Raw genomic sequence first — 21378 nt, 5'->3', positions numbered from 1 at the left:
TTATCTCAACACATGCGATTCTGAAAAACACTGCCGATAGCTCCAAGGAACCACCTTTTAATTAAAATCAACTATGAACATTTTTTTTTCGCCCTTATGAAAAAATTCATTAAGGAATTTCTTCTCGTTTTTAGGAAAAAAAAACCGTTAAAAACAGATATCCGTTTGATTAACTCCACACGTCATTAGCAGGTGGAAAGAAATCAATCTTGTCACCGGGGCTTTTTGTGTTCCTGCTTCCGCGAGCCAGGGGAAACGAACATTCCTGGGTACGAAGTTGTCAAGACTTTTATCTTTGACACCATTGGATTCTGCCCTAAAATTCTAGGTACTCCTTTGTATTTTTTTCTGCCGAAAAATGAAAAATATGTGTTTTTTCTAAACTTCTTGGAGCCTTTGCTGAGAGAATGTTTACTCATATCCAATATGACAGTTGTGTTAACAAATTCATAATGTATTTGATTTTCTTATTAAATCGTGACGAATGAATCAGATTCCGTGCAAACATTTACCCAACGCTGATTATTTATCAAAGACTACTCAAATTTTCATTTCATTTGCTGAGAGGAAATCACAAAGCTTCCATTGAGCAAAGATGAGTTCGTTTTCTTTCAAACAGGTTCTTCTCGTTTTCTTCTGCTACAAGATATTACCAGGTACGATTTTTGAAGTTCATTTTATTTTTTAAGTGCATCTCCTTTCATTCTTTCTACAAAACGACGTAGTCACTTTCCTGACCCGCGGTAAAATGCTACAAACAGGGCTTCAGACAGAGTCAATTCTCTTGAGAGACAAGATAGTTTTTTTCCTCCTTTGCAAAACGGTTAGTTGCTTACTTCAAAAATTCTACTCTAATTCATGCCAAGAAACTTTTCATGGATTGAATTTTCGAAACAAAAATCACAATACTCGCTGACATGCCTTTTTAGTAAGCTCCAAGCGTATATCAGCCAGAATGGTACCCAGCATCCATGGCAAGTTGGCATTGACACACTGGTACAACTCCACATGCAGAAAATTAACCCTAAGTTTAATATATCCAGGGCAAATAAAACTGATACATTGACCGACGTTTGAGATATTGGATTTTAAAGTCAGAGTTATGAGTCAAAAATATATCAGCTGCTGTTAAAGTAGTTCTCCCTGAATTTCTCAGATTTAGCACGCCTTCCCAGATGTGGATTTGGGTCATGGTATCACTGTAATGTTACCCCAGCTCTCTCCAGTCTGAAGTCTATGAAATTATTTTTTCTGGTCCCAGAAAAACGCAAAACTCGAAAGAATCTTCGATTTTCCAACCAAATCTGCTCTGCGACTTGTTTACTTTTTGCCTTGGCGGAAAAAATCTTTTCCATGTAGTTTATTAAAACATTCATTGAAACTAACATTTTCCCTTCTTTTCTTTAGGAGAGGCCACATGGCACAAATTAAATTTTGGTCCTCCCGCTTGCTTTGAGGCCAGAAATAATCGTCCAGGTTACGTCACCTACCGAGGCTTGCAAGGCATTCTGGTTGGTGCCTTGAAGCTTGTGCACAGGTCAGGCCACGTGCGATGCGTCTCGGATGTCGCTTTCAACAGTCGCTGGGGTTGCCATGATTACAGTTCTCTCAAGGCGAGCCCACTGAATGTGGTTATCACTGATAAGCAGAACAACCTGATCTTTCCGCTGCCGCAGTTTATCAAATATGCAGCAAGTTTATGGTACGACATGCCAGTGGTAGATGACTTGCACTCTGACGAGCTCGTGTTCTCCAACTTCGATTTCCCGTTGTATCTCCAGCCACATATGGAGCTCCGCGTTTGGTACGGCGAAGATCTGAAGAATAGGTATGACGGAGATAACCAGGGAAGGGTGTGTGTGGACGTGTTTGGTTACGTCATTGGAGACATTGGAGGCGGTCAAGGAGGGTCTTCGGGAGGAGGAGGAAACTCACGAGCGCAGGTCCTGTTGAAAGATCTGAGAGAGAACCTGGGGCACGTTATGCAGAACAACTGGAAGTAAACAGAATGAGCTCGACAAAGATACGCAAAGTGACATCATACGTCGTGCGAACCTTTGCTTTAGATGCTGATTTGAAATAAACAAACTTTAACTTTACTTATGTTTGACTGAAATTTTCTATCTTCACTGAAACAATACTCTTTCCATCACAGAAATTGTTACTCGATATTTTGAACCTGCCTACGTGTGTAGTACTTACCTTTAGAGCAAACTCTATTACTTTTTCTTAATGACCGGAAAGTCACCCATTTTAGTCGCTTTTCTTAATCACAATGTTACCTCAGGAAAACCAAAATTACCACAGGAATACCAGTGTTACCTCAGGAAAAAAATTACCACAGGAACACCAGAACCACCACAGGAACACCAGAACCACCACAGGTATACCAAGAGCCAGCCATGTTTTGACAATAGCCACATAAACTGAATCGAACACACAAAGTCAATGTTCACCGGAAATAAAAAAAAACCAAACAAAAACAATAACACTTCATTTCGTTGTTTGACTTCATTCGCATTTCTTTAATTTTCTTTTTGTCTTTCTTATAAATTGTTTTCTTATTGATTTTTTTTGTGGGCGTGTCTATACCTCCTCGCCTCGATGTGGCTAAATTGTTAAAAACGAGAGTGAAACGATGGAGTGTTTATTTTTTCTTATTACGGCGTTTACCTCAATACTTCAACTTCATGCACTCGACCCATTTCTCCACGCTCTTGTTCAAACCTGTCGATCCCCAAGAGACTCCTTACCAGTTCCCTTACCTGTCCTTATATCCGTCAGTTCCACCTCCGGTGATAGTACAGCGAGTTCCTCATTTTACTTGTCTGAATGAAGGGCCTGGAGGTTGTAGCTGAGATAAATGACTATAGCATTGTAGTCACTGCTTAAATCTGTACAAGAAACTGGCTTACCTCAAAATTGAAATTCGTAAATGATTTCACTGAATATGTCGGACCTGTATGAGTCGCCGTATATTCAGAAACGGTATCGTTGACCAGCTTGAATAAGGCGAAAATTTTGAATGCAACGTTTCTGGATTAAATTAACAAAGAAGCAGTAGCGATGCATTCTACAAGCATAAATTGAATAATCCATGCACAGATTAATTAGAACGTAGCGACACTGTTGGATCAACTATCGTGATCTACAGCCGCTGCGAACCATGGAAAAACTGATGACGATCCTGTATCGATCCATGATCCAAGATCGATCGTCAAGTTATTTCAATTTTTCGATCATGCATCAATTGATCAATGCACAGATGCATGAGATCAATAGCTCCGCCGCAATACAAATAAAAGCTGCAACGATTTTAGATCGACCGTCAGGATGTGCAATCGCAGCAACCATAAAACAGTATTGACAATCTTGTATTAATTTGATATTCAAGATTATCAATAGGGCAGGCAACCAAAATTCTCAAGTAACCATATTATTTACAAATACCAAGAGTTCTCAGTTATCATACCTCTACAGACAAGTTCCAATCCACTCCATCTTCCATTTTTGTTACATCTTCTTACCGCTGAATTGTTTGCTTCAAATCCTTCCTTGCAAGAGAACCTGCATTCTGAGACCTTTAACATTTCTGTCGCATTAGTGTTGCATCCCAGGAATACAGCATTGGTCGGTAACGGGCATGTGACAGCTAGAAAAGTAAAATAAATAATAGTCTTTTTCCGTGTTGGTCACTTTTTGTTTAGGTAAGCCTCACATTTTTTCTTTAATTTCACATGTCCTTTCCGAGTGAATTAAGGAGGTAAGTTCTAAAGATGCTGTGGCGCTGCGTTGGTGGGAAATATTATTACAAGATAATTAAGTTTTACCAGCCGAGTTGATAATATGAATTTGCTTCCATAAAGAGCTTCTAATGCATTTTAAGCGTCTGCCCTTAGTCAGAGAGAATCGCCTCCAGCCAAATAATTCCCGTCCAGCCCCTCCACGCAGTCAATAAATACTATTATCTAATTGATGACCAGAACATCTAATCATTGATGGTTGTCACCGTAAAGACAGCAATTATCATCAGCTTTGAAAAGATACTTTGTATGGTTTTATTCTCAGGGGACTTGAGGTCTCGACTTCATGCACGAAAGTGATTTACAGGCGATGTTTAATATTACAAAAAAAAAGGGGGGGAGGGGAAGGGGGAGCTCGAAGTTTCGACCTCAAAAATCATTAATTAATTAGTTAAAAGTCCAGCATGCTTAGCTACACCGAAGATCTGTGCTTATGATCCCAGTGACTGATATTTGTAAATCAATAAAAAACTGATCCGTTGCATTTTGTAGGATGTCGCTTATCAAACATGATATCCCTCAGAATAGTTAACTGTAAACAATTTGGTCACTGTCGAGGACCTATTGACCAGAAATAGGTCAGGAGAGAAATATTGTCTTACTGAGGGGGAGGGGGACGGGGTAGGAGGGGGGTTGGGGTAGACGATGGGAAAAGCAGAGGAAAGAAAGGCATGGCCTCTAAGAATATTTTGTCCGTCCCAGTCCCTTTCCCTTTCTTCACCCTCTCAACATAAATCATGGCCGCTTAGTGGGCGATCATGAGTTTACTCTCCGACAGACATTAAAAAAATATTAAATTATTACCAATGAAAAAAGCAAAACAAAAAAAGCTTCAACGTCCGACTGCGATCAGTTTAATATTGCACCTTTACCCATCTTTTACTTTTCCCTATATTTTTTATTGTAGAGTTATATCTCAAACCTGATGCCTGCAAGGAGCTGTCAAATGCAATGAGTCCGTGACTTCTTCGTAAAGACAGCAATTCTCATCAGTTGTCAAACATGAATCTCAGAATTGCTAACTGTGCGTTGGAAACTTACCTTGACAACCAAAGTCTTGTCCAGTCCAAGTTCCATTGCGTTGGCATCTTCTTTCTTGAGAACCAGATCCTATGAAGCCATCATTACACGAGAAATGACAAACTGTACCATAATACATTACATTCCAATGACATCCAAGCTTTGTTCCATGGGGCGGTGTAGGTAAGGTTGGACACGTTATCACTGCAATGGAAGACAAAAAATAACTTTTGGTTAAATTATAACTGGATTCGAAGTTGATAAAGATTTGATTAGCCTAATCAGAAAGAATCACAATAAAATCGAACCTCGCCACAAGCCAATGGCGGCAAAATCTCCAACTGCATCGCATATGGTCAACATGTATCAATCACAAAAATATTTAACGATAGCATATCCAGTAAGTACCTCTATGACTGATATAGATCTAAAATAATCCATTGAGGTCATGATTTGTGATCAAAAATTATTAAAGTTGTCGGTTTGATGTGATCAAACACAAACACGTACAAAACTACGAAATGATTAGCATGGGATATGCAGGGGGAGGGCAGAGTAAACGATTGTTCAGTACATCTTTGTAAACTGTTTTGTCATTGTCGAGGACCTTTTGACCGGAAATAGGTCAGGGAGAGAAATATTCTGTTACCGAGGGGGGAGGGGACAGACGATAGGAAAAGCAGAGGAAAGAAAGGCATAGCCTCAAGGAATATTTCTTCCGTCCCAGTCCCTTTCCCTTTCCGCATCCTCTTAACATAAATCATGGCCGCTTAGTGAGCGATCATGAGTTTACTCTACAACAGAAATTTAAAAAATTTTAAATTATCACCGATAAAAAAACAAACAAAAAAAAACCTTCAACGTCCGACTGCGATCAGTTTAATATTGTACCTTTACCCGTCCTTTTTCCCTATATCTTTGATTGTAGAGTTGTATCTCAAACCTGATGCCTGCAAGGAGCTGTCAAATGCAATGAGTCCATAACTTCTTACGGCGGGTTTGATCGGAAACTTCCTGACAACTGATCCATTGGAAGCATCTACTTTGTGACAATTTCTGAGACTAGTAACGAATAAATATGATGAGGTGAAGGTAACACCCCAAAGGTGTGAAGTGCGAGGAAATGTAACGAGTAATCTTCTGTTGTTTCCACCATAATCAACGCATTCTATATCACCCGTGCTGAAGTCCACCCAGAAAACAACTTTGTTTCGTCTGTCAAGAGTGATACCCAATGGATTAGTAAGACTGGAAGCTACTAGAGCGACACACTGTGTTCCGTCCAAATTTGATTTCACGACTTTTGGTACACCGGTATATCTCGATTCAGTCCAAAACATCACTCTGTGGAGAAAACCATTCCAGATATGAGATATCTCATACATCCAGATATCCAAGAATTTCCCTCAAACTTAACTTGAATTCGAAATGTTTTCGATGTTCAGTAACAATCACAGATGACGTCAAAATGTGGTAAGAAGGGTTCCGCTTGAACCTGACACAACTGTATTTTTTCTTCCCTGTATTCTTTGGCTATGAAAGAAATGGGAGGTGCTCTTAAACCTGTTATCTCCTCACCTCTCCGGGGTAGAAAAGTTTTAACTAATTCAGCTCTAAAGCTGTAATTTTGAAGGGGGTCAATAAAGTATCTATTCTATTTCTGTAATAGTAGGAGAGGAGGGGGGAGGGGGGGGGGGTGGATGCAGAAGACATAATCGTTTGTGTCCCGCCTCTTCAATCCTGAGGAACTGGGCAGCCTTAATGGTACCCCAACTCCGAACTACACACATGTACACACACTCACTTTTTTGACAGGTTGTTATTAAGTTACGGATACTTTCTCTGTTAGATATTTACCCCTCGTGTGGGTCGAGAGCGATTCCTATTGGGAAATGTGATTGTGAGCAATTGAAGACACGTTTATTATTTCCCTCGAAATCAGACACTAATATGTCTCCTCCAACTGTCCAATACAACTGCAATGAGTTCCACTCCACTGTAAGCCAGTAAGGGTCCTTTACATTTTTGTGGATAACTGTAATGTTGGTACCGTCCATATTTGAGCGCTTGATGTTTTGTGCGTTTCTATCACACCAAAATATGTAACCCAGATTGTAGTGATAATCCACAGCTAAAGCGAGTGATAAATTAGAAATGACTGAAAAACTCCAGTTATTATCATAATCCAAAGCCATTATGCGGTCTATAGCAGCAACCAAAATACACGAAGAGTTGCACGGACGGCTCAACTCTAGGAAAAAGAAAATTCGTAACTCAAATCAATTAAATCTATTAAATCCGACATAATCAGTCAATGCCAGTTGATATCAATTAAATTCATGGTGTGACGAACTAAAAGCGGCAGTCAAGATTTATGTGCTCTTCATCGATTCTGAATGATGGATTACCTGTCGTTTGTCGTACGAAGCGGCCACATTCCATATCTTTCACAGGGTTTTGACTATATACAGTGAATAAGCACTATACTTCGCTGTGATTGGTTGAGTTTCCACAACAGTGATTGACGCATTTCGATATCGTGTGTCTTAGCAGGCAACTATCGTGTGACTCTCGTACTTCTTAATTATGGACAAACATGAAATTCCTCTTTATTATCGTATTAGCTCGTATTTCTAGCCTGTTCCAGTCATTCAATTGGTAAAACTTCTTGAAATATCAAACGGAGTGATAGTAATGGACGAGTGAGGCCTGCATCAAGTCCGTAAAACCATACATCAAGCTATATTAACACTTTTACCACTGGAATTGCCGACCGCCAGTAGAAACACAGAGACACAGAGGTGTCTTGACGAGTCTCAAAAGACTCTCAACAAAAAACTCGGCGTTTGCGGGAAATTATCTTTCAGTTGCTCGTGACAAAGCTAACTTCAACTCTGCTTACTGGTGATTTCTGCTTCAAATTTTAAACAACTCAAACTCGCTGTAAACTTCGCCGAGCTTAATCGCTTCGCAAATTTAGAGGCTCTTTTGGGCCGTAAGTCGCTGATTCAAACGGTAAAATGTTCTCTTTTCGAAGAAAACATATCTTCCACAAGGTTTCCGTGATGTGCAGATACACCTATTAGATAATTCTGCCAGAAAAAGTTTTGATTTAAATCACGCGTCAGTGGATGCCACCGTGAAATGATTTTAGGATGTTTATGGACTTCTTAGTGTGCGGCAAGAACTGAAAATAATCATATCTATGGGCCTAATAGACCTAAAACGCTCTTTCTTCAAAAAAATTTTTTCTCTATTTTTTTTATTATGCGTTCAGCACATTCATTAAAATATTTCTGAAAGGAAAAGTTTTGTTATTAATCACGCGCAATCCTGAAATAACTGTTTAATCTATTGTCTTCTACTGTCTTTTGCAGTGTCATACAAGAACTAGAATAATTCGCTGGTGGCTTTAGGCCAGAATATGTATCGAGTGCGAATTGTAACCGCTTCCGATGAAGCTGAATGCTGAGAAAAGGTGCGAAACATTTTCTGGTTGGATCGACGCCTCTGCAATAAGTGCTTTTGAGTTAAAAAAAAATTACAATTAGCGTTTCAGTTCAAGATGAAACCCGTATAGTAATCAAGATCGTTTTTGTATCAGAAGTTTAGTTTATACGAAATTCTCGATATAGTTATCAAGACCCGTGGACGTTAGTAAGCAACAACTAATTTTTTGTGATTATGTCACGTAGTTGTGATTCAAAGCGAAACCTATCGCTTATTTGTTTACTTTTCTGTTTGGTTCTTCAACTGCTACGTGCATGCTCCAAATTGAGATAATTCTCCCGCTGAGCTCTGATCGCACAATAGTTAGGAAATTTCTTCATGTAATGATTTTAGTCGAGCGCTTCGAGCTAAGAACGCTCCAAGGAAGCATCCTACACTGGTTTTGTGTCTATCTCATGCGCGTGTATCAATCCGGGAGTCGAGATTCAATTTTAGCTTGGAAAGAAACATTTATATGAATGCCGGACTGAAAAGACACTCCGTAAAAGACAATAGGAAGCACCGGGAAACACCAGTCCAAATTGGATCAAGATCAGAATTCTATTTTTACTTGCCATCGCTCGCTCGCTCGCTCACTAACTAACTCATCCGTGTAACATAGTGACTTCAGCGACCACAAAAACCGACAAATGGCAGGTAGGAGTTTTGAGCATCAGTTTCATAAAACGGCAGAGAGGCCTGTGATTGCCAAGGATTATGTTTTATTTCGTTCATTTACACAGAAATAATTTTTTTTTTCATTTTTTATTCAGACTATTTGATTCATTGTGTGTTATCCAATTTTCATAGTAGTTGTGTCACTCAACGAGGTATTTCTCACAAAAGTCGTAGTCAGACCATAATCCTTGGACTTACTTGCTCATTACCACTCACGTTGAGATTAAAATTTTCATATGCAATATTTCCGTAAGATTATATCCAAATTGATTAACCTTTTCCACAAGAACATTTTCTTTTGCATATTTATCAACCAATTCATTACTTTTCTGACTCAGCTCTCATACTGAAAGATTCCGAAAGTGACGAACTTTTGGAATGAAGCGATTAAATCATCCGCTAATAAACAAATAGGTATTATTCCTTCGAAAGAAACAGATTTTCCACATTAGAGCACAAAACACGGAGGTGAGCTAAAGCTGTCACGCCACCTGCCAGTCATTTGTACAGTGTTAGAGCACTTTCCGGACCTCCATCTGGCTGTTTTTTTCTTTAATTGAAAGTGAAATTTCGGAACAAGCGAGCTGGCAAGTAGCAAAGGCAAAACCAAACAAAGGTTTGTAAACATGCCAAGCGCCGTAATTGATGTTATTATAACTTGAGCAGAGACGAAAATCACCATAGAAAAAACGAAATGGACTGTCTGAGTTTTGAAGGTTTTCGCGCTCAGTTAGATTGTAAGCTTACTACGGTAACTAAGTAAAACTCAAAACGTTAGAACTGTGTGTTACAAGACCTCCTAGGCTGCACCATCGTCCTCGATCGTATTCCACACTTTTTGCTCTTTAGTAGACCTCATTTTAAATCGTATACTTAGATTGTTGTAGAACAGTTTTGAAACCGTCTTACGAGTGAACAACTAAAGCTTGCTCTGATATCCTTTCCAGTGCGTCGAGTGAAAGGCTACATTTGAACAAGGAATCTGACTGACTTATTTCAGCGTGTTTTAAGAAAGTTAAAAACGTGCTGAAGACGCTTTTCTTCGCTTCGAAAATTATACTTTGTTTTGAAAATAGAAAGTTATACTAAGAGAGCTTGACGGATTCTTTTTTTATGAAACAAATAAAGAAGCCTTAACTGTGCTCTGTTCTGTTGTAAATCAATTAGGAAGTGGCGAGAAACACGAGACATAGTCGAACGTTTCTCCTTACACTTCTTTCTTGCTCTAGCTGCTTGCTGTGTGCTTTACAACAGAACAGAGCACAGTCAAGGCTTCTTCATTTGTTCATTAAATAACATTTCAAGTTAAGTTTTCGGGCTATTACCACAACAATGTTTAGCTCCATTAATTTTAAAGATTTAAAGACCTCGGTAAACCCTTTAACTCCCATGAGTGACCAAGACTGAATTTCTCCCTCCAATTTCGAAACAACATCAAGCAGACAAGTGATGAGAATAAAGACAAATATCAATTTGGGGATCATCAGTTGATCCAACACTAAATTCTCCAAAATAACATCACAAGAATTGTTTGGCAGACAGTAAGGAGAATCCAGTACTAACGAGATCTTGGGAGTGAATTGGTTAATAGATACCACAGGAAATCTTCGAGAGGTGCTTCATGTTCAAAGCTACGACGCTGAAAGGTCATAGCTGGATCATATTTTTTGGGGATGAGATCGAATATTGAACAAATAATAACAATGCTCACCCGGAGAGGCTGACAACTCATTAAAACAGGCAAGGCTAACAATCATCACTGCACTCAGAAGCATAGAACCCATCCGGTTCCCTCTCATGGTTTCGTCCATTATGGCACACCCAGCGAGGTAAAAATTGATTATGGAGGTTCTGTTAATCGTTTGACAGCTTTATTCTACGATCTTGCATGTCCCGGATATTGGGTCACGCAAAGGGTGGCGGGTAAAATTTTTTAAACCTCATAGGGGCCTGAATGAATCAGTCGCCAAACCCTTACCCTGCTATAGGAAGAAAAGATACTTTGTCTTATAAACGAAAAGCTCGTTGAGAAAATTGAGCGCTACATTTTAAGACAATTTGTAACGACCAACAATCAAATTATTATCCTTTTTTTTAATTTGCTTCTTGATGGAATTAGCACACTTTGCTGACACGAATACATATTACAACAATAAAGAAAGCTGATAAAGCGTATGCAGTTTTGAATTTAGTTTTTCTGCCCCCAAAGAGGTCAAGATATTGGAACTTCACAGTTATGTCAATAATAAAAGTCGAAAGAATCTTTGAATTTCCGACCAAATCTTTGGCTTTGCAGAAAATAGTCTTTGTCTTATGTACCTCTTGACTGAGTTTGGTCGGTCCGTGCGGGAAAATTTGGCTCAAGGCAAGAGATTAATTATTATATTCCGTTATTCCGTTATTCTAGACCATGTTATTTAACTATCTAATACCTCTTGATGTACTTTATCGCTTTTGTGACAACACCGGGGATGCGAGACTAATAATGCCCATTTACAAAAATTCAATTGCCCATGTCCTCCACCAACGTCCTGCCAATGGACTTATGTGATTCAGGGACGTGAATACAAAGGGCATACGAGGCCTAAACGCCCTTTTCGAACAGAGATCTATTACATGGGAGTAGTAAATAATAGAGAACTTAAGTGAAGTTTCGTCGGGGCCTTAGAAATTACTTCGAAATTACCCCCCGCCGAGTATTTCCGGTTGGCAACTTGCCGTGCTTGTCCCTTGGCGATCCTTGCGCAAACGCAAGGATCTGGTTACTGGCAACTCAATCATTGAAACCGTCTTACGAGTGAGACTACGTCATTATCAGACTCAACCCTGCTGATACACCGCAACTAACGTCGATATGGAAGGTACCAAGAAGGGTGTCATGCTTTTGAGTACAATCTTCATTTCAAGTCTCGCTTGTTTTCATGCGGTGTCCGCTTCTTCTGGTAAGTGTTATTACCCTGTTGAATATTTGATTTTATTATCAAGGCAAAATGATATGACACACATTTGTTTACACAACTATAAAGATTTGGTACATATCAGTTTTACAATTGAAGGATTGAAAAATGTCCATGTAATTCCCTACCGAACAAATTGCAAATGCTCTTTGAAATACTACCGGCCACAATTTTAGGGCAATTTGGTCATCAATCCCTGATCAAAACGAACCAAAATTGTTTAATATAAGCAATAGCACTCTCGCCTAGAAGTAAGAGATTGAGGCAGACAAGCCAACAGGCTCATAGCTTACCGTGACATGGACAAGTACAAATCAATAGTGGTATGATAGAGTAGATCAAGAAAAGGAGAAACGTTAGAACTGTGTGTTACAAGACCTCCTAGGCTGCACCATCGTCCTCGATCGTATTAACACACTTTTTGCTCTTTAGTAGACCTCATTTTAAATCGTATACTTAGATTGTTGTAGAACAGTTTTATGGGTGAATCACTGGAAAGCGCCACTGATCATTTCTATGCAAATAGCGCCATAAAAATACTCGAATTATTATTATTACTACACGAATACGTCTTACAACAATAAAGAAAACTGAATAAACGTGTAGAGTTTTAGATAAAGCAAAATACCATCATGTGTTTGTGGTTTTCGTTTTTGCTGAAGCTTTAAGCATTACATTTCCTTTTTATCCGCCCTTGTTCGAGATAACTTATATGAATTTCAAATTTCTCTACTGAAGTAAAAGAACATGTAGGTCGTAGTTTGCTATATCGCTACAGGCATCATATGCTCTATAAGAGCAATCTTGTTTCAAAAACACACCAAAATATAGATTAAAAAAAAAATTCAAATCTTTGGTTTGGCGGAAAAAAGTCTTTGTCTTATGATTATTGACTGATTTAGGGCGGGCCGGACGGGAAAATAGTAATATGAAACCAGTTTTTAAGAATTTGGTTACGAAAATAACGAAAAAAATTTCAACACGAGGATTTTCGTAAAATGTCTGGTTGTGTAAAACAGAGATAAGTACAATTTGGATACAATTCGAGACGAATTTCGAATATATTCAGGGAGTTGTAATTTAGGCATACAAAATGAAAAGCAGTCTAAAGAACACAAGGAGTCTTAGAATTAAACTGAAGGGAAAATGTAAATTTAATTCCTGAAGAGTGGATCCGCATGCAGAAAGTAAGTGGAAGCGTGAAATCTATCAATTCATACACTGGCCGTGTAGCGCTAACCGCGAGTCGATTACAAGAAAAGCAATGATGAACAAACTATAAAAGGTCAATTGTAAAGGTGAAATGTGAGCACGTGGGATCGGAAGTTTTTCTTTTTAATAAAGAACGTCGGATTTCTTGTAACCTTTTCTTTCTTCGAAGGAAAGAGATATCCATACATGGAGTATTAGAATATAATGCAATAATGACGAACATAATGAAAACTTTCGGAATCTGTTCTTCACTGTTATTGTGCTTCCGACCCCGATCGAGCTCACTCATTTAGGCTCTGTGCCTTAAAAAAAAAAGATATCGGTTATTAAAACAAAACTTGGCACAGCAGATTCCAACGGAGCCCTGTTGCAAAGGAGTCGGTCTTATTCAAAAGGAATGCATATTAATAATTTTTTAACAACCGTGGAATTTGATCGTTGCGTTATAGCAGGTCTTTACTTTTCACTATTTGCGGTATGAAAACAAAGTGAGATGTTACAGAAAGAGAAAAAACAACAATGCACTGCAGAATTAAATGTTGTCATTAAAAAGATTAATAAAATAAACCATGATAATTTCAGTATCATTAGATTTGCTTTACAATTAGCAGATTAAGTGAATTGATGAGATTCTGAGACAGACTTTGACCTTGAAAAACTGTCTTGTGTAGTAACGCAACTGCCATGAAAACAAAACGGAAAAAAAGTTCCGCATTCGTTTTTATCAAAAAATGTATTAGAAGATTTGGTGCTTTTGCATGTAACATCGCTTTTGACATAATAAATCAACTTTTGGAAATTTGAAATTCGTGCTAATGTGAAATCTGGACTCCATTACTTCGTATCCAGTAATAAACAATAAGATAATGAGTATCGGTCGAGAAAAGAGACTGTGCGCACAACATGTTTGTGGCTCTGAGTGCCCTCCTTCAGAGACGGAAGCAAAACTTATTTCTCTAATATTCAAGTTGGTTTCGTCTTTATTCTGTATTCAGGACTGGGGAGTCCTTTTGATAATATCATGCTTGTTCAAAGAACATGCTTGATAAAGTGAACTAGGCTGAGCAACGCTTCACCAAAACATTTAATATTTTGAAAATCGAATTTTCTATTGTCATTCTTGTAAACGACTCAGCGGGAGGGAGAATGATGGCTCATAACCATTTTTCCCGTAGAAAAATGTACATTCTCCTTATCATGGGCGAAAAAACGGACTATGAGATCTGAAATATTAAGTTTATTGTGCTCCATATATATCTAGATATATATGTTTTTTTTGGGGGGGGGGGGGGAGAAAGGGTGAGATATGAGGAATATGGTAATTCCTCACCGGTACCAAATCTTTATTTGAGGTCGATTGTCATTAATTCGCCACTGAATTTTTTAAAAAAATGTATTATGGTTGTTTACGATTATTTTCCTTTGATTGTTCTTTTTCATAGCAATGAGGCATTCGTGCAACTCGCCATGTCTTCTGGTTGCAAATGTAGACCGCGTATTAGCTTTGGATTACGACAACAAGTCGATATTTCCAGTCGTTTCCAATTTATCATCAGCTATAGATGTAGACTTTCATTACAATAAGGGCTACATATTTTGGTGCAACTTGCTAAGTATCCAGCGCTCGAATATGGACGGCACAAACATCACCGTTATCCACAATGAGACTTCCTGTTATGGATTGGCAGTAGAGTGGGACTCCTTGCAGCTGTATTGGACCGGTTATTACAACAAAACTATAATGGTATCAGACCTCGATGGAAATAACAAACGCATCGTTTTCTCTTCGCTCTCTGGACTAACCGATATCGTTCTTGATCCACACCAAAGGTATGTACTTTATGACCGCGTGGAAGATCCCGCAAACCAATTATTAGTTAGTGGAGACTTTTTCAATGAAAATCTAAGGTTGAGATAAAATGGTGAAGTAAATTGCTTATAAATCTAATAACCGATGCAGCTGAGTGATTTTCTCCACAGATTGATGTTTTGGATTGATACTGGAAATATTTCTAAGGTGGAAAGATCAACTTTATACGGAACACAGCGTGTCACTATAGCGGTACATAATGTTACGTATTCAACTGGTATCACTCTTGACAGAAGAAGAAAGCTTATATTCTGGCTGAGTCAATGGAACTTGATAGAGTCCATAGACTATAGTGGCAACAATAGAAGGAAAGTTTTTCAAAGAGATGGAGTCAACTTTTTTGGACTTACTTTTATCTCGTCTGATTTATTCGCCACTAACCGGTGGTTATCAGGGAGCGTTTACAGACTGAATACCTCCGATGGAAAAGTTAAAAGTAATGTAACCGTCACAAGCTACTGGGGACGCTTTTATGGTCTCGTTGCATATGATAGCTCCTTGCAGTTACCAGGTTTGCCATCAAATTATTCAAACTTGAACTGGTTATTCTGGAACTTGGAACTTTAATCCTGTGTTTGAAGATCTAAAAAATGATCCCGAGCAAAACTGAGCGACATTGATCACTCTCACAAATTAATTCATTGCTGTATGTAAGTGGTTGTAAAATTACATTTGTATAATTCCACTGTCAGATTGGTATCAAAATAAAAAAATGGGCCCCTTTCGTTCTGAATGTCAAGGGAGAGGCAATAATTATAAACTACAAATCTAGACGTTGCAAATACCAATTAAAAGCTAAAACTCGACAAAATATCTTCCAGTTGGCTCGGAAGCTGACATACGCTTTAAAATGCAACTTGACACAGAGTTCTCACTAAAAACAGCATTTTGGCCATATTTTGTTTCTTACCAGAAATTGGTCAAAAATCGAAAATCAATTGGCTGCTGTCGAGTGCATTCCTCCTGTGTTTACGTTGGGTAGATTTTCACTTGAGTTTTGTTCCTTTCTCATCACAGTGGTAACTTGTCCAGTGCCTTCACCATCCAGTGGTACAAGAACCATAATTCCGAGGAATGCAACAGTGCATCACAATACAGTGTATTACAATACAACCTGTCACTTCTCGTGTGAGGATGGCTATGTAGGATCTGGCTCTCAAGTAAGAAGATGTCAGCGCAATGGAACTTGGAGTGGACAGAATTATTCTTGTCAAAGTAGGTCCTCGAAGCTTGGTAATGACCGATATGCAATATATTCCGTTTTATTTTGCAAATAACCACCGGCAGGTCAGTATATTCGGTGTCCGGTGGGAGTGAATATGAGTCGCTGCCGTGTACAAGTGTACCTCTGGTCAGCGGAGTTTTTACTGCAAAGGTGAAGCAGCATGGAACTCCTTGCCAGGGGAGTTGAGGAACTATGCGACTTTTAAATCGAAAAACAAACTACAGGCCCTTCTCTTTGACGAGTTTTAACTGTCCATACACTAACTCTGAAATTAGACTCTTAAGTAGTTTTAAGAATTATAATTATATGCGTTTTAATATTGATATTAGTACTTTATAAGCTGTATTTTCTAGGGACCGGTTATTAAGACAAAGTTTAGCCGTTCTCATCGCCCAGAACTCAGCGACATATCCGGGACTTTTATTGAGACGCTGGTGCTAAATTTAAAAGCTAATTAAAAAAATGCATTCATCGGCACGAAGCAGATCGACAGACCTGTTCTCGAAGGCGGTGATGAAATCTTCCGGCAAATGTTCGGGTGGTTTCCACGTATTTTCACTCGAGGAGTAGTTCTGCCATTGAATTAAGTACTTCTCTCTGCCTCCTTTCACTCGTTTTGTGACAATACGCTCGACTTCGTAAACGCCCATAACAATTGGGCGGTATTTTGAATTACAGGCACGATCGCAAACATCATTAAATAATGTCGCGTAAAAGCTTGGCTGATGTCTCATATGCTTGGACATGTCATCTCTCATTCAACTGAATGGATTGAATAAAACTTAACTTTTTTAGATGTTTTGATTAATGAAAACGGATCCAAATATGAATAATTATTTAACTATTCACTCAGGCGTAAGCCTGAGGGAATAGTTAGATAATTATTTAGGTGGATGATGATTTTAGATATATGAAAATTCATATATTTGCACTGCGGTGGAGAGATGAAATTAAGAGATCCTCGCAGCTAAGAACACTACTGAAACGAGTAGTTGTAAATTGGACCTGAAAAAAATTCAGGCCCGTACGGGAACACCCAATTCATTGACCAGCACCCAGTTGGCTTGTTAGCTCAATTGGTAGAGCGCTGCACCGGTATCGCAGAGGTCATGGGTTCAAATCCCGAACGGGCCTGAATTTTTTTCAGGTCCTATTTTCAACTACTCGTTTCAGTAGTGTTCTTAGCTGCGAGGATCTCCTAATTTCATCTCTCCACCGCGGTGCAAATATATGAATTTTCATATATCTAAAATCATCATTCACTTGTATGTTTATTTGTACCCTATTTAGGCGGGTGTTTGTTTTTTTTTTCTCTTTGCCGTCCGGACTTCAAAGAGAAAAATATCCGGTAATATGTTCTCGGTCATTATTGCGTTAACCGGCACAGTAAAAGAGCGCGAGCGTGAAGTTCAAGTGAGTGACCCGTGCCTCGCATCCAACCGTTTGATTGACAGCAGCTGAAATCTGCTAAGAGACTCAAGTATTCCCCAAGCTAAATCTGTTGGCCAATCACAGCCGACTAGTTCTGGACCTGCAAATTAGTATGCCGCGCGTTGATAAATTGGGCACTGTAAGTACATGTCGCGAGAAACAATAGCATTCTGGGCGATGTTTAACAAAACTGCGTTCTAAACTATCTTGAATTTAGCTGCATCTTTTATCTGAACATTCATTACTGTGAATAGCGTCAAGAGAGCGAAAGCAAAGAGCTTCTTTTTCCTTAGAGCTATCTAGGACTTTTCTTAGGGGAGTGTTTGAATAAAAGCATATAAGTACATATAGGAACGTGGGAAAATGGTCGAACGTTTCTAAAGAACCATGAGAATTTTCCAATAAGTCTTCTGCGTAAATGAATGGTGACGTCATTATTCAACGAGTTTGCGAACACCGGTTAATTTTGAAAGAAGCAAGTGTTTTTGACTTTCGATTTCATGATAGTAAATTCCAGTCCATAAGAGCCATTGATTTTAGGGTAGTCTACCCAAATTTTGTTTTTATCTTTAGGAGGTCTAGGAAAGTCTCTAAAGGGATGGAAATGATCTTTGTGAACGTATTCCTAGGCAATTTAGTATTATCAACTCCTTACCTGCATGCGAAGGTAAATGCAAATTGGAAAAAGAAAAAATTGAGTTTAAATGTTGTATTTAATCAACGTTTTTACTTGGCTTTTTGCTTTTGAAAGTTGATAAAACTTTCAATTATTTTATAACCATATTGATTATTATCTATGTGTGTTGTATTGCAGAGATCACATGTCCAGTACTGTCTCCACCAACTCATGGAACAAGATATGGATGTCCAGGAAATTTCCCATTATATAACGGTACCGTCTGTCGGTTCACGTGTAATAATGGCTATGTAGGATCAGGATCTCAAGTCAGAAGGTGTCAGTACGATGGAATTTGGAGTGGACAGAACTTTGTTTGTAAAAGTAGGTTCCCAAAGTTTATCGGATAGAAAGAGTAATGTTCATACGTCAAAACGAACAAGAAGTCGTTGATAACTGATTGTGCAAAAAATGTTAGTTTATCTCAGCTTCTTTCTATTTTTTAGTCATCAACTGTACATCGCTGATGATAAATTGCATTTGCAGCTCAGTTCTAACACAGGGCTGTGTCTAAGAATTCGGCCAACCAATATAATTATTCCAGTTCATTTAGTTCTCCTACACGCGCAGTCAATAACCATTGAGTTTTTCTAAAACCAAAAAGAGAGGTAATTCTTCAGTCGATAGTTGATGAAATGCGAGGGTTATGAAACTCCAAACTATCCCCTTGTTATACCTGATTGTGAGCTTTTTAAAATCATGTTTATTTGACACTGTTCTAGTTTTGATTTTGGTCTTACTATTTTGTTTGCCTCATATACATTTATAAAAGACACTACATGCCGTGTTAAGCGTAAATTTTTTAGCCGGGGATCGGAGAACCATTTCTACCCGACATCAAATGTCTGCATGGCTTCCGCTGAACTTATTTCTCTCTATAGTCAGAATTAAATGCCAGGTTGTGATGTACTCGAAAGATGAGTGTCATGCTAATTATAATCGGATTTCTTCTTCAGCGTTAAAGTGCCCGACCTTGTCATTACTGAGGAATGGTGTCCTCTTGGGATGTAACACCAATAACACAGAGATGTTATATGACACTGAATGCAGGTTCTTTTGTAAAGAAGGATCTGAAGCGATTGGTGCAACAATAAAGAGGTGTGCTGAAAATGGGACGTGGATTGGACCAGACCTTGTTTGTCCAGGTACGAGATATGCGAACTATTGGTACTATCAAAATGTTATGGAATTTAAGTGGTTTTCGCTAGTTTTTACTTGTTGTATTCATTGCGTCGCATGACGAATCGATTCGATATCGTCAGTGGTCTTTCCGCCCAACGCTTGCAGCGATTGTAGATCGCGATAGTCGACCTAACATCGTTGCATCCGTTAATTCTCGGGGCCACGCGGTTGATCTCATATTTCTGTACATGGATCAATCAATGTACGGTGAAAGAGATCTAGTAACTTGACGACCCTGGATCACGAATCGATATAGGGTCGTCAATAGTCTTCATAAGGCTGAAGCAGTTGTAGGTCATGACAATCAATCAAACAACATCGCAACAGTCTTATGTATGGGTTCTGTCAGCTGATAGTGTGCATCTGCACATATATCACTCGATTTACAATCGCGTAATGGATCGTCTCTGTCTTTATGTGTTTAAGACTCAGTGACGATACATTTGCCATTATCCCGCCGTATTCAATCTTCTCAATGATATCAATATTGAATAAGCGGCAGCATGTGCAGGTTCGCTATATTACACTTCTACTATAAATTCTAACTTTCTTGAGGGCTTGGTCCTGTTTACATCTTAAGCCGTTGTTACGATATCGCTGTTGATTCGGTAAGTATGAATTATAAAGTCTTTAATTTATACAGAATAGCTATGAACTCACTGTAGATTGCCAACGATTGAGCTGAAAAAAACACTTATAAGGACGAGATTTACGTTACGATGATGATGATAGCTTGTCTCGGTTATAGATCCAACGAGTGGTAAGTACACAATGATACAATATCTGCAGATCGATGTTTGAAAACTCTCTACATAGCTTGAAGGTTTGCATACTCATGTAGATGTTTAGGAATAATAGTTATCATCTTAACAAGCCGAGATTTCCCGAGGTGCAAATACGAGAAGCTTGAGTATCGTGAGGGGGAAAATATTGTTTCAGTATACCTGAACGTAAAAAAGCTGTATACTCCAAATTAGCCATGCGAAATGCGTTCTGTTTACTTTTACTTACTCTCGATAATATTTCTAACTCTCCTTCAGGTCTTTCAGCAGGGACTGTGCTGGGTGGGTCCTTCCTCGAGCAGATGATTCAGGACCGCTTACAATATCCTGAATGAGACATATAACCCTTTCCCACATACCCTACCCCGGCTGCCGTCTGCATACTTTTTCCTCAGGTCCTCGCCTACCCTGACTTATCGCGCCTGGCTTGTCCTGTTCACAAAGTTCAAGGCATATTCCAGAAAGCCTGCGAACCTGGGTATAATACAACGCTGAGAGGCCATATCTGACTACATCACTGAGGAGAAGACTACGCAAAGGTATGTTATGAGTTAAAGCATTAAGCTCGCTATTACGAGCGTTCGGAGTTCTTCATTGTTGCTGATGGACTGCAGTAAATAATGTTCAACGCAAGACAAAGAGTGAGAAAAAAGTTCAATGGCAAAACTTAAGGAGCTTGCACAAACTAAGCACTTTACATGATGAAATAAAAAATAATAACAAAAAAAGTAAGCGTCAATGTTTCTCAAAGTCGAAGGCAATACATCGAAAGGCGCGATTTTCATATATAACTATAGCAACAGTGATCTTCATGCGTGTGAAGATATCATGTATTCGTGCGAAATAAAGATCTCGTGTTAAAAGCTAGTTGTTTTGTTTTAGCGTGTGAGCGTGCCGTGTGCGTACGTTCACCTTATTCCCTGAATCCCGCGGAGGGTCACATATAATAAATTTTGAGATCCATTGTTGACGAAGACACATGTTGTTAATTTGTCACAAATGCTGAACGAAGGAAAAATCTGAGTCCGCTTTGACAAATCGAACCACAGACCT

At 38.8% G+C, this 21378-nt stretch overlaps 3 protein-coding genes across 6 annotated transcripts; 2 read left to right on the top strand and 1 right to left on the bottom strand.

Annotated features, from left to right (window-relative positions):
• Nucleotides 1–554: 554 nt before the first annotated feature.
• LOC113680932 (uncharacterized) lies at nucleotides 555–2099 on the top strand. Its single transcript, XM_027197983.2, has 2 exons — nucleotides 555–656; nucleotides 1408–2099. The coding sequence occupies exons 1-2, from the start codon at nucleotides 596–598 to the stop codon at nucleotides 2001–2003; spliced, it is 657 nt and encodes a 218-aa protein (XP_027053784.2). The 5' UTR covers nucleotides 555–595; the 3' UTR covers nucleotides 2004–2099.
• Nucleotides 2100–2800: 701 nt separating this feature from the next.
• Nucleotides 2801–10828, bottom strand: LOC113680943 (low-density lipoprotein receptor-related protein 1B-like). The gene is made up of 6 exons (XM_089206494.1): nucleotides 10702–10828; nucleotides 6681–7074; nucleotides 5767–6167; nucleotides 4845–5027; nucleotides 3473–3652; nucleotides 2801–3036 (listed from the first exon to the last, which is right to left on the bottom strand). Exons 1-6 carry the CDS (start codon nucleotides 10799–10801, stop codon nucleotides 2942–2944), a joined length of 1353 nt encoding a protein of 450 aa, XP_089062620.1. The 5' UTR covers nucleotides 10802–10828; the 3' UTR covers nucleotides 2801–2941.
• A 980-nt stretch (nucleotides 10829–11808) lies between these two features.
• On the top strand, nucleotides 11809–21187 carry LOC149046060 (low-density lipoprotein receptor-related protein 2-like). Of its 4 annotated transcripts, XM_089206484.1 has the most exons (8): nucleotides 11809–11932; nucleotides 14602–14989; nucleotides 15140–15540; nucleotides 16047–16244; nucleotides 18500–18685; nucleotides 19318–19506; nucleotides 20099–20151; nucleotides 20584–21187. In XM_089206484.1, the coding sequence occupies exons 1-8, from the start codon at nucleotides 11845–11847 to the stop codon at nucleotides 20629–20631; spliced, it is 1551 nt and encodes a 516-aa protein (XP_089062610.1). In that variant the 5' UTR covers nucleotides 11809–11844; the 3' UTR covers nucleotides 20632–21187. The 4 variants fall into 4 exon arrangements, with proteins under 4 accessions (XP_089062610.1, XP_089062612.1, XP_089062611.1 ...); XM_089206486.1 differs by lacking the exon at nucleotides 20099–20151 and having other exon boundaries at nucleotides 20593–21187; XM_089206485.1 differs by lacking the exon at nucleotides 20099–20151.
• Nucleotides 21188–21378: the final 191 nt, after the last annotated feature.

The sequence above is a fragment of the Pocillopora damicornis genome, chromosome 5 (assembly GCF_964200805.1).
Source record: "Pocillopora damicornis chromosome 5, jaPocDami1.2, whole genome shotgun sequence".
NCBI lineage: Eukaryota > Metazoa > Cnidaria > Anthozoa > Scleractinia > Pocilloporidae > Pocillopora > Pocillopora damicornis.
The sequence above is the reverse complement of the archived record's forward strand: the minus strand, read 5'-3'. Positions and strand labels throughout refer to the sequence as shown.